Below are 12,540 nucleotides of genomic sequence, written 5' to 3' on the forward strand. Positions count from 1 at the left end.
ATCGGTTTATTTCTTAGAACTTCAAAGAGATGTTGCCTGAAAATTACAACAAAATCCTGAATACTCCTTACCTAGATTCACTAACTATTAAAATTTTGCCACACCTACTCCCCATTACTCTATGTACATACACACCTCCCTTTGTTAAACCAGAATAAAACAAGCAGAGGACATCATGATATTCCAACCCCAAATCCTTCAGCATCTATCTTCCAAGAATGACATTCTCCTACACAACCAAGACAGCATTACCACACCTAAGAAAACCAAGATTAACTCTATACAATATATACTTCTTATTCAAACTTTCCCAGTTATTCAAAATTGTTCTTTATTGTGTTTTATTTTACTTTAAGATTTTATTTATTTAACTGACATACAGAGCATAAGCAGTAGGAGCAGGAGAGGGAGAAGCAGGCTCCCCACTGAGCAGGGAGCCCAACAAGGGGCTCAATCCCCAGACCCTGGGATCATGGCCTGAGCCAAATTCAGATGCTTAACTGACTGAACCACCCAAGCATCCCTTTTATTGTATCCATGATTCTGTCAAGGTTACATTTGTCTCTTTTGTCTACCCCTGTCAGGACCAGAAATATGCCTTCTTCTGTTCTTCATAACATGACCTTTGAAGAATCCAGGCTAGGTTCTGCAAAATATACAACATCTTGAACTTGTGTTGCCTCATTGTAAAATTCAGGCCACACATTTCCACCTAATACAGCATACAGGTGATGTTTTGTACCTCCTACTACATCATACTGGAAGGGATATGATGTCAGGCTGTCCCATTACTGATACAAACTTAATCACTTGGCAAAGACAAGTGATTTGTCTTTCCGCTGTTAAGATGTACTTTTCTCTTAGTAATTGAATAGTAATCTGTGGAGAGATACTTGAAAGCTTATGAATATCCTGTTCCCTAATAACCTTTCTGCTAATGGCTTTAGAATCCACTGGATATCTTGCCTCAATCAGTTATTATTGGTAGTCTAAAAGGTGATTTTTAAATATTTTATCTATTTAAGAGTGAGAGACAGAGATAGTGATAGAGAGCACTAGCTGGAGGAGAGGGGGAAGCAGGTTCCCCGTTGAGCAGGGAGCCCAATGTGGGGGATGTAGGGCTCGATCCCAGAATGCTGGGATCATGACCTGAGCCGAAGGCAGCCGCTTAACTGAATGAGCCACCCAAGTGCCCCTAAAAGGTGATTTTCTAACTAGATTTTTAACATCCAGAAGACATATTAAGCCCACTACATCCCGAATTAATACTCACTGTGTGTGTTAAGAGAATGAAAACATAGACAAGAATTTCAAAATGCATTTAAAAATAAATTGGAGGCCATTTGCAATGACGTGGATAGAGCTAGAGTGTATTATGCTACGTGAAATAAGTCAGAGAAAGATAAATAACCCTATGACTCACTCCCATGGAATTAAAGAAGAAAACAGATAAATATATGGGAAGGGGGAAAAGAAAAAAAAGGACAGGGAAACAAACCATAAAGAAACTTTTTTTTAAAAGAGCGAGAATGAGAGGGGTAATAGAGGCAGAAGGAAAGAGAAAGAATCTTAAGAATCTTAAGCAGGCTCCACACCCACAACCCTGAAATCATGACCTGATACGAAATCTGAAATCGGATGCTTAATCAACTGAGCCAGCCAGGTGCCCCCAAACCACAGGAAACTTTTTTTTTTTTTTTTTAAGATTTTATTTATCTGAGAGAGAGACATCATGAGGCGAGGAAGAAGAGGAGGGAGATGGAAAACAGACTCCCTGCTGAACAGGGAGCCCAACATGGGGATCGATCCAAAGACCCCAGGATCACAACCCCAGCAGAAGGCAGACGCTTAGCTGACTGAGCCAACCAGGCAACCCACCACAAAAGACTCTTAACAATAGAGAACAAACTGAGTATTGATGGAGGGAGGTTGGTGGGAGATGTGCTAGATAGGAGATAGGTATTAAAAAGGGCTTGTGATGAGCACTGGGTGTTTTATGTAAGTGATGAATCACTGAACTCTACTTCAGAAACTAATATTGCACTATATGTTCACTGAAATTTAAAAATTAACTAATTAACTGAACACTCTAGACTTTGGACATAACTGGCCTGGCTCATTTGGTAGAGCATGCAACTCTTGGACCTCACGGTTGTGAGTTCAAGATCAACACTGGGTGTGGAGCCTACTTAAAAATAAGTAAGTTGGATTGATATATGGAAAGATTAACAGATACATGAAAAGCAAATTTAGTAAAATGCTAAAGGCAGAATCTAGCTGGGAGTTTTAGGAGCATTATTTCAACTCTTCTGTTTAAAAATTTTCACAATGTAGAAAAAGAAAGCAAAGAAATATGAAATAAATTTAGTAATTATTACAACTGCAAAGTCTAGCATGTCACAAAACATACCTTCTAAAACCTGTCTGAAGATAGTATGTTAAATGGGGACACCTAACTTGCAGCTTGGGAACATTCCAACATACATGGAAGCTATGTATGAAGTTATATGCTTTAAAAATTATGTCAGATGACTCAAAAAGCAGCAATAAGGATGACATAAACACTAAAATGGAAGCATTTAAATAACACTGGCATATGAGATGTAAAAAGAAAAAGAAGCATGTCTAAATATCTGTCATGTAAAAATTTGTATGTAACTAAATTATAAGTAGACACTAAGCTACTTCACCATCATCTCCAAGAAGTTCTAAATTTAAGTTAGGTGAAACCTTCATTTTAGATCTTCTCAATTTTCTCAGTGGAAAAATGAGGAATTGAATTATATTTGAGTTTATAGGGTATTCCTAATAATGTAAGCAATTTCCCTGTAAAACAAAGTATTTACATTTAAAGGCACTACTTTTAAAATAAAATTGGCTAGCTCACTTGGTAGAGTATGTGACTCTTGACCTCAGGGTCCTAAGTACAGCCCACAATGTGTATAGAGAGCTTACTTAAGAATAAAACAATATAACATAGCATAACAGGGGCACCTGGGTGACTTAAATGCTTGCCTTTGACTCACATCATGATCCCAGAGTCCTGGAATCGAGCCTGCCATTGGGCTCCCTGTTCATTGGGGACTCTGCTTCTCCCTTTCCCTCTGCTTCTCCTCCTTCCCCGCTTATGCTCTCTGTCCCTCTCAAATAAATCTTTAAAAAAAAGAATAAAAACACAATAAAAAGATTTAAAATTGGCACTTCTAGATAGTACCAATTCTTCCAATGAATGAATTTAAAATAATTAAACTACCCAATAATAAATGAGATTTGATAAAGTACATAAAACAATAAAACATTTAAAATCTGAGAATAACGATGACATGGCAGGTAAATCATTTCATTATAAAACCTAAGGAAGTTATATTCAAGAAAAAAATGTCAAATCATCTTTAATTTTTTTAAAAGATTTTATTTATTTTATAGACAGAAACACAACAAGAAGGGAACACAAGCAGAGGGAGTGAGAGAGGGAGAAGCAGGGCTTCCTGCTGAGCAGGGAGCCCAATGCAGGTATGGATCCCAAGACTCTGGGATCATGACCTGCGTCAAAGGCAGATGCTTAACAACTGAGCCACCCAGATGTCCCTCATCTTTTACTTAAAAAAATTTTTTTTTAGAGAAAGAGAGTGAAGAGAGGTGTGGCAGGGGAGGGTAGAGAATTCAAAGCAGGTTCCATGCCCAGCTTGGAGCTTGATGCAGGGCTCAATCCCATGACCCTGAGATCATGACCTGGGCCAAAATGAAGAATTGATGCTTAAGTGGCTAGCTACCCAGGTGCCCCAAATCATCTTTATTTTTAATACGTTATCTGAAGAAATTACAAATTAATTATACTTCATCAATGAATGTTCTCTGGAACAATTCCATGGTACAAGGAAATTAATACCACAGATTACAATATTCCACATTATAAACACAACTACTTATTGGCTGAGATATTTCACTTAGCATTTAAAAAAAAAAACCAACCCTGTATGAACACATTTTATATTATATGTACTGCCTTTATTTTTTAAAATTAAAAAAAATTTTGTTTTCTAAGATTTTATTAAAAAAATTTTATTTACTTATTTGACAAAGATAGAGTTCACAAGTAGGCAGAGAGGCAGGCAGAAAGAGAGGGGGAAGCAGATTCCCGGAAGAGCAGAGAGCCTGATGTGCGGCTTGATCCCAGGACCCTGGGATCACAACCAGAGCCGAAGGCAGAGGCTTTAACCCATTTAGCCACCCAGGCATCCCTTGTCTTTTATTTCTTAAAATAAATTCATGAAGTTAGTTCCCTTCACTAGATCATATATAACCTAACATGCAACTTTCATGTAAAAAACTTTTCACTCCAATTTTAATGTAGTTTTTTTGTTTGTTTTTTTAAGCGATCTCTAAGATGCGTGGAGAGAAGACCTCAAATCCTAGATCAAGTGTCACATGTTCTACAAACTGAGCCAGCCAGGCGCCCCAGTGCAGTTCTTGTTACGTAGCCTTAAGACTAAAAATGCAACTTTCAACTAAATGTCTAAATTATCAGCAAAACTTTATGATATTGGAAAGTTCTGAATAACAGTGTTAATGTGGGGAAAAGCCATAAAACATACCGGGTATCCCTGAGAATTTTTTTTTTTTTTAAAGATTTTATTTATTTATTTGACAGAGAGAGATCACAAGTAGGCAGAGGGGCAGGCAGAGAGAGAGAGAGGAGGAAGCAGGCTCCCTGCTGAGCAGAGAGCCCAATGCGGGACTCGATTCCAGGACCCTGAGATCATGACCTGAGCTGAAGGCAGCGGCTTAACCCACTGAGCCACCCAGGTGCCCCATCCCTGAGAATTTTTGAGGTATTTTGACTTAGAATGATATTTTTGTTGATGGACAGAAACCAGGAAAGATAATCTATAATATAAAGACTTGTAACAAAAACAAATTTCATAAATCCCTGACAAGCTTGATGTATGTTACAACATACATGGGTACTGGATAGTGTAGTCTATATGTAATTTGCTTTAAATCTCTGGAGTACTTTTTTTAATGCTGAGAAGCTGGAGTTAATGACTTAAAAAAAAAAAAAATCGGGTTTCCCATACAGCTTGCTCTAAGTAAGAGATCAGGTCCATAGTTCATTTTCTCCTATACTAACTTATAGGTCTTTTTCTTCCTTCGATCAGATTGTATCCCGAAATTATGACTCCTAGAAAATAAATAACTACTACTTACCATAATTTAAATAATAATAAAGCTACCTTATAACTTTCCATATATAATACAATATATGTTCTTAAAGACTCTGCTTTATGTATAAGAAATAATACTGGGGGGCACCTGGGTGGGTCAGTGGGTTAAAGCCTCTGCCTTTGGCTCAGGTCATGATTGCAGTCCTGCATCGGGCTCTCTGCTCAGCCAGGAGCCTGCTTCCCTTCCTCTCTCTCTGCCTGCCTCTCTGCCTACTTGTGATCTCTGTCAAATAAATTTTTAAAAATCTTTAAAAAAAAAAAAAAAAAAAGGAAAAGGAAAAGAAAAAGAAATAATACTAGGGGATTGGGTTTGAAAGAATAGATGAAAACAGGTATTTGGGGACACAAAGTTAAGTCATTATAAAATAAAATTTACAAACTAAGTGCAGTACTATAGGAAGATTAATCCACCAATAATGTGTAGAATACATTGGAAAAAAGGAAAATGACTAAAAAGGCTGGTTAATGCTGGTTAAATGTTATGTATTAAAATTTCAAATAGAATATATGTATTTGAATTAGACTGGTGGCAGCAGAATTAACAGGTATGACAAGTCCTTTGGGCTTCATGGACACCAAACTAGTCCAAAAGCACAATGTCTCTCTGGTGGCAATGTATTCCAATAATCTACTTCTAAGACTCTTAATGCCGTAAGACATTTTTTGGCAGCCCCAAAAGCTTTTGGATCCTTCTTTCTCTCATTATTGTTCTTTAAAATACTCTTTTCGGGGCGCTTGGGTGGCTCAGTCATTAAGCATCTGTCTTCAGCTAAGGTCATGATCCCAGGGTCCTGGGATCAAGCTATGGCGTCAGGCTCCCTGCTCAGCAAGAAGCCTGCTTCTCCCTCCCCCTCTCCCCCTACTTGTGTTCCCTCTCTCAGGGTCCCTCTCTCTCTCTGTCAAATAAATAAATAAAATCTTAAAAAAAAAAAAAAAAAAAGAAAGAAAGAAAGAAATACTCTTTTCATGGAGTGAGCTGGCATGAGAATAAAACAGTAACATACTGGTTTTCTAACTTAGTGAGAATAATTATCTTTCTGTGATGAGTATGTACTACCTTGAACATTACATTATTAAGTTTTTACCCATTGACTTTTATTGTGAGGAGCTGCTTATACTTGTCTATATTCTCTTAAAGCAATTTGAAATCTTAACAAAATAATTTTTAATATCCTATTAAGTTAAAGATTTTAATTTACAAATTTTAAAATATTATATTAAGCCTTAGCTATGGAATTTTGAATCTCATAATTGGTACAGTAAAAAGCTTAAGAATGTACTTACAATTACAGGCTCTATTAATAGCCGGAAGAGTGTTCCTACTCGTATACTTCGACAGTTTAAAATGACACTGTCAAAGGAACTTTGGCAGCTTAAAGATACAGGATCAACTAAAGTTTCTTGAGATGTCACTTTACGACGTTTTAGAGGTGTGTTGACAATAGAATTACCAAACTGAAAAAGAAAAAAACGTTTTCACTTAATTAAGCAACTAAAACAAGGCTGCAAAACTAAGTACACATATGCAAAGAAGATGCAACATAAAAAATGTAATTATCAAAAGATTTTACTTCAACAGGGGAATAAATATTTATTAATTTCACATAAAGGAAATCATTCCTATTTTGTTCAGCTATACCTTACCTAGTCATTACATGAAATTCCATTAGGAGCACAGCACTGAGAAATGGTAATTTGGGAATCAGACTGCCTAGGTTCAAATCATAGCTATACCATCTTTTAATTATCTGACTTTTAAAACAATAGTAACTCCTTAAGGTTTGATTTCCTAAACTGTAAAATATTAAGAGCATCTATTCAAATGAGGTAATGCATACAAGCAGCTTAGCACAGTTCTTCATGCACAGTAAAATGTTAGATAAAAAAAAGCTGGCTAGTAATAGTGGTAGTGCAGGGTTATAATGTTTGGATTAAATCAGCAATTTTTTGGGTAAGATTTTATTTATTTATTTGAGAGACAGGTGAGAGCAAAAGAGACCACAAATGGGGCGGGGTGTGGGAGCAAGGGCAGAGGGAGAGGGAAAAGCAGACTCCCAGCTGAGCAGGAAGCCTGATGCAGGGGGGCTGAGAAGGCAGCCCCTTAAGTGACTAAGCCATCCAGGCATCCCTAAATCAGCAATTCTTAGAAAACAGGTATTTAGGGGAATGGTTATTTACAAAAAGATTCTTCTTTATATATTTGAAAATGTTAAAGTATATCTGTTATGTTCCAGTCACTTCCACATGCAAAATATCATAATAAATTATTTTGAGTGTATAATTTAATGGTACTGAAGTTATGATAAAAATTTTATTATCATAAGACTAAAACATGGTCTTGATAGAAAGCAAGAAAAAAAAATCTCCTGCATAGAGATAGACATTATTCTCGCACTGTCCCCCTAGAGACATTCTATGATGTATGACATAAAACACGTATTAAAACAAAACAAAACACACACACACACACACACACACACACACACATTACTGCAAACTGCTTTTTCAGGCTTATTAACAGATTAATCATGAATATTTTCCCAAATTATTAATAGAAACCTTCTGAGGTTTAAAAGCTTTTTTCTTTAGTTTCAGAATTATTTCTCCAAATGAAATGTTATTTAGGTAAATAATAAACACATAATTTAAGAGCTGCTCCGGTTGAATCCAAAGTGGAGACTGAGTCTAGAAGAGAGTGGTCCATATCCTCCCAAGAAGCCTCTAAAAGAGCATTCAAGATCCCTTATCGTTCAGTGTGCCAGTCTGAAAGCTGTTCACCCACACATTCCATCATATGGAAATCTATTATTTAATTGAACCCCCCTAAGACTGGACATGTGAGTTCTCTCTGACCTTACCCCATGACACACTATTCTCCAAGCATTTTTGCAGCTGAATCATGGTGTATGTACATATTGCCAAATTGCCTTCCAACATAGCTGTACCAATTTACACACTCAACTTTTCCATTTCTCAAACACTAACCAAAATGAACACTATTATATACTTAAAAATTATCAACAATCTGACAGTTAACAAAACATATTTTAATTTCATTTTCAACACTTCATCATCTATCAAATTCAGTTTTGGTGTTTTGGTAAACTGTTCTGTACTTTCCATTCAATAAAATATATTCATCTCTTCATTTACTATTTTTGCTTGGCTAAAATGCTTGAAAAGGCATTCCCAAAATTATATTAAAAACAGCAATTCATATTCTTCTATCATCATTATATCATTATAGATACTTTGTTTTCATTTGTTTTCCATCTTAACAACCAAATGTATGTTTCCATATTTTTATACTGGTAACAATTCCGGATATATGTATACACATATGTAATTTCTTTTAACATAAAAGTATTTTTTTAAGTTTTTATGAAAATAAGAAAATATGCATATATTTCTGTAACTTGGTATTCCTACCCACCAATACCACATAGAAATCCTAAAAGTCATTTATACCGCTCTAATTCTTAGCCAATGGCTGCATAACACTCTACAGTACAGATAGACCACAATTTCTTCAGCCATTTCCATATTAATAAACAAGATTGTGTTTGCATTTGTTTGCCAATGCCAATAACGTTTACATATACAGTCTTAGATATTCCCTCTCTGTAGTGAGAAGTTTCTTTTGAGATTGAGTTTAGGGAATGAATATTTTGGTCATTCATTACACATTCAAAAATTTTAATAGATGTTCTTATCATTGTGTTCCCAAAAGACTGTAACAACTTTCTTTTCCACCTGCAAAACAGAAAAGCACCCTTTCCCATGGAGTCTAGCCAGCAGTCCATATTAATCAATTTTGTATTAATTTTGAAACTGTTAAGTTCATTTGAATTTTCTTCCCCTTTTGTCTTTTTCTATCTTTAGATTACAAATTATAAACATTCCTTTCTAGATCCATTAACTAAAATAATTTCTCTTATCTTTTGCCACCTAAGTATTTTGAAATTTTTATGTATTAAAATGTAAAATAAAACACAGCAAAACAGTATCATAGTATAATATATCCAAGTTAAAAATGACTTCTCCCTGGTCCACTAGATTATACAAATATACTTTTTCATACTTATATTTCACTATAAAGTTGGTATTGTTTCTTCTTGTTGAATTTTTCACATTTTAAGCTTTTAACTTAAATTGATTTTTGTATGTTTTAATATTCTTTTAAATAATCTTCCAATCAATTATTTTAAGCCCCACTTAAGGAATAATTTATCTTTTTCTCCTAATGACATTTTTAAATTTCCCTCTAAAAAAGTATTTACATTCCAAAGGGGGGACTTAATCTGAATAAATGTCAATAAATGTGAAAAGTACCTGGTCTTTCATTCTTGCTTTTCTTGGCAAGGTAACTGTATTTAACTCTGAATCTGCTGGAATGCTTCTTATTTCATGCTCTACTCTACAGATATTTTCATTTAGTGCTGCTTCTACTTTTCCAGTGGATGGTGCTGGGGAAGAACATGCTGAATCAGCAGGTTGAGGAGATATGCTTTCTCTTCTGTTAGTCCTGTCATTGTCATCATCATCATCATCACTGGACAAAATTACTATAAAGAAAATGTTAAATACTTCAGGTATTTCATTTCTGTCAGTTAAATATGTAAATATTTATACCAAAGCGGGAAAGATACCAAATTTGCTTTGGATCTCTTCCAGATCTTTTCCAGAACTGAGATTAATAAAAACAAATGAAGATACAATCCATTCTATCTGATGAAAAATTAAATTTGGAGACAATTAAAAATGAAGACAGCATAAGAAACTGGCTTTTTAAAATAATATATATAAACATGTAATTATTCTGTAGTCCATTACCATCACCCACACAGGAAATATACACAATTTAAAGCAAAATTTAAATGTTTATCATAGATCTATTTCAGAGTTCTAGAAAGTCTCAAGAATGAAGATAATCTGCATGTAAATTGTTCAAAAGATGGCATGCATTTAAATGTATTTGAAACTCCATGTGACTAAATAATTTTATTTCACACAGGAAATCACTAAAATCATAATTGGTCCTTGGGACAATGTGGACCTGTGTGCACTGCTCAGTAAATTCTGTGGAGTAAATGAATGTGGGCATGAGAAGATATTAAGAAGGGAATTTGCTCTTAGACTCTCTACTCATTACTGGTCTTATCAAACCCATTTTTATATTACTCCCAAGAGCCACCCACAATGCACTTGAGTCAAACCCTAACTCCTTATTACAGTTTATAAATGTACATAATCTGGCCATTGCCTACTTCAATTTTCCTACACTATGCCATTTCCCCCTCTTTCTGCTCCAGGCACACCATCCACTTATATTCGGTTCCTCAAACTTCACAACATCTTTTTGTCTGGACTGTAATTCCCCTAATACTTTGCATTTTTGTCATCAAATAGCTTTTTGACTGACTACCCAACTTAAAGTAAGCGCATAGGTACTTGGCATATTCACAACAAATGATACACATTTTCTTTTGTTTTTTTTTGTTGTTGTTGTTGTAGATGTTTATTTGCTCTCTCCCCACTACATATAAACTTGAGAGAGCAGAATCACTGCCTTGTTTACTGCTATATTTCCTGAGTCTAAAAACCACCTGGAGAAGAAAAAGAATTCAAAAATCATATACTGAAGAACACATAACTCGTAGAAGCAATTTTCTTTTTTAGAATCCCACATGTAAATGTTTAGTTAATATTTTTTGAATAATACACATGCTCCAGAAAACCATAATCCCAGCATCACTCCATTTGTCTTTTTTATTTTGCTGCCTAGTCTCAGAAGCAAATGATAAACTGGATCTTTTCAGAACTATTAACAAAAAACCTAACAAGCCAGATTACTAGGTCTAAGCAGATTTATACATATTTGAAAGTAAGGGTTTTTTAATTTACTATTTAGCTCAGTTTCTCTTCTCTGTAAAATTAGGGTAAAAAAATGGCACCTATTTCAAAGAATTGTCACAAGAACAAATGATTTAATACATAAAAGGTTTTAGCACAGTGCCTGACATATGTAAGCTTTTAAAAAAAGTTCATGAATTGCATCATTTATTTACAAAAAAAAAAAAACAGAAACATACATATGAAAGGGGAAGCAAACTCTTCTATTGATATATTTTTCTTTATGGTGCTTCAGAGACACTAAAAACCTCTATATCCACTATAAAAAAAAATCCATTTACAGTCCCAATGCTTTAGCAGATAGAATTATACTACATAGTTCTTGTTTTATTAACTTAAAATAAATGAGGATTGTGCTCAATGACACCATACTTGCAAAGCAAACAGGAAGTGTGCAAAGACACCAAATACTTAAAAATCTTGTTCTCATAGCTGATTTCATTCTATATATAGAATACATTCTATGTGATACATAAGATTCTGCATCACCATCTATGATGGACAAGTTGTGTCCCCTCAAAATTCATATGTTAAAGCTCTAATCCCCCTGTTACTGTATTTGGAGATATAGCCGGTAAGAAGGTAATAAATGTTAAATGAGGTCATAAAAGTGTAGCCTTAATCTAATAGGACTGGTGTCCTTATAGGAAGAAGAAATGCAGAGATTTCTCCATGCAAGCATAGAAGAAAGGCCATGTAAAGACACTGTGAGAAGGTGGCTGTCTACAAAGTGATGGCACCTTGATCTTGGACTTCCAGCTTCCAGAAACGTGAGAAACGTATCTGTTGTTTAAGCTACTCAGTCTACAGTATTCTGTAATGGCAAACCAAGCACATTAACTAGTGCAGGATCTTTGCGCTTATACTCCATCTTGTTCCTATAGATCCTTCTTACTTCATTCTATACACCCTTCTCCTTACTTCATTCGGGGGCTCTTCAAAAGTTACTTTATCAAAGCTGTCTATTCTACCACCTATCTAAAATAGCACCCTTCCTCATCTTGACACCTAACAATTATCACTCTCTATTCCTTGGACCTTGCTTCACTTTTCTACACAGAACTTATCAGCACTACTTGAGACACAGTATATTTTATTTATTTGACCACCCAGGACCTAATATAAGTTTCATTACAATAAACTACTTTAATAGGAATATAAATTTAAGAATGACTAAGTAGATAAGGAAAGACTTTAGAACCAGAAAAACTTGTTTTATTAAAATCTAAACTCCAACAGTCCTTAAGTATATAATATCAAGAAGTTAATCTCCTTAAGCCTAGGCTGCCTCATTTATAAAATGGGATATATTCATGCCTACCTCACATGATTATAAAAACCAAAATTGGTTAGTGAATATACCTTTATCAGAAAGTAAGGCATATAGTAGTCAATAAAAGTT

The 12,540-nt window shown here is 34.9% G+C and overlaps 1 protein-coding gene across 6 annotated transcripts in view; it reads right to left on the reverse strand.

Moving 5' to 3' along the window:
* The window catches only part of SENP6 (SUMO specific peptidase 6), a 127,025-nt gene that overhangs the window by 32,344 nt on the left and 82,141 nt on the right, over positions 1-12,540 (reverse strand). For 5 of the 6 annotated variants that reach the window (XM_044246978.1, XM_044246975.1, XM_044246970.1 and 2 more), the window contains 2 exons: positions 9,558-9,790; positions 6,510-6,680 (listed from right to left, as the gene is read on the reverse strand). In XM_044246978.1, the coding sequence (XP_044102913.1) occupies positions 6,510-6,680; positions 9,558-9,790 (404 nt within the window). The remainder of the gene's footprint in view (positions 1-6,509; positions 6,681-9,557; positions 9,791-12,540) is intronic. The other variant, XM_044246985.1, reaches the window with a different exon arrangement.

This window comes from Neovison vison, chromosome 1 (genome assembly GCF_020171115.1).
Source record: "Neovison vison isolate M4711 chromosome 1, ASM_NN_V1, whole genome shotgun sequence".
NCBI classification, from domain to species: domain Eukaryota; kingdom Metazoa; phylum Chordata; class Mammalia; order Carnivora; family Mustelidae; genus Neogale; species Neogale vison.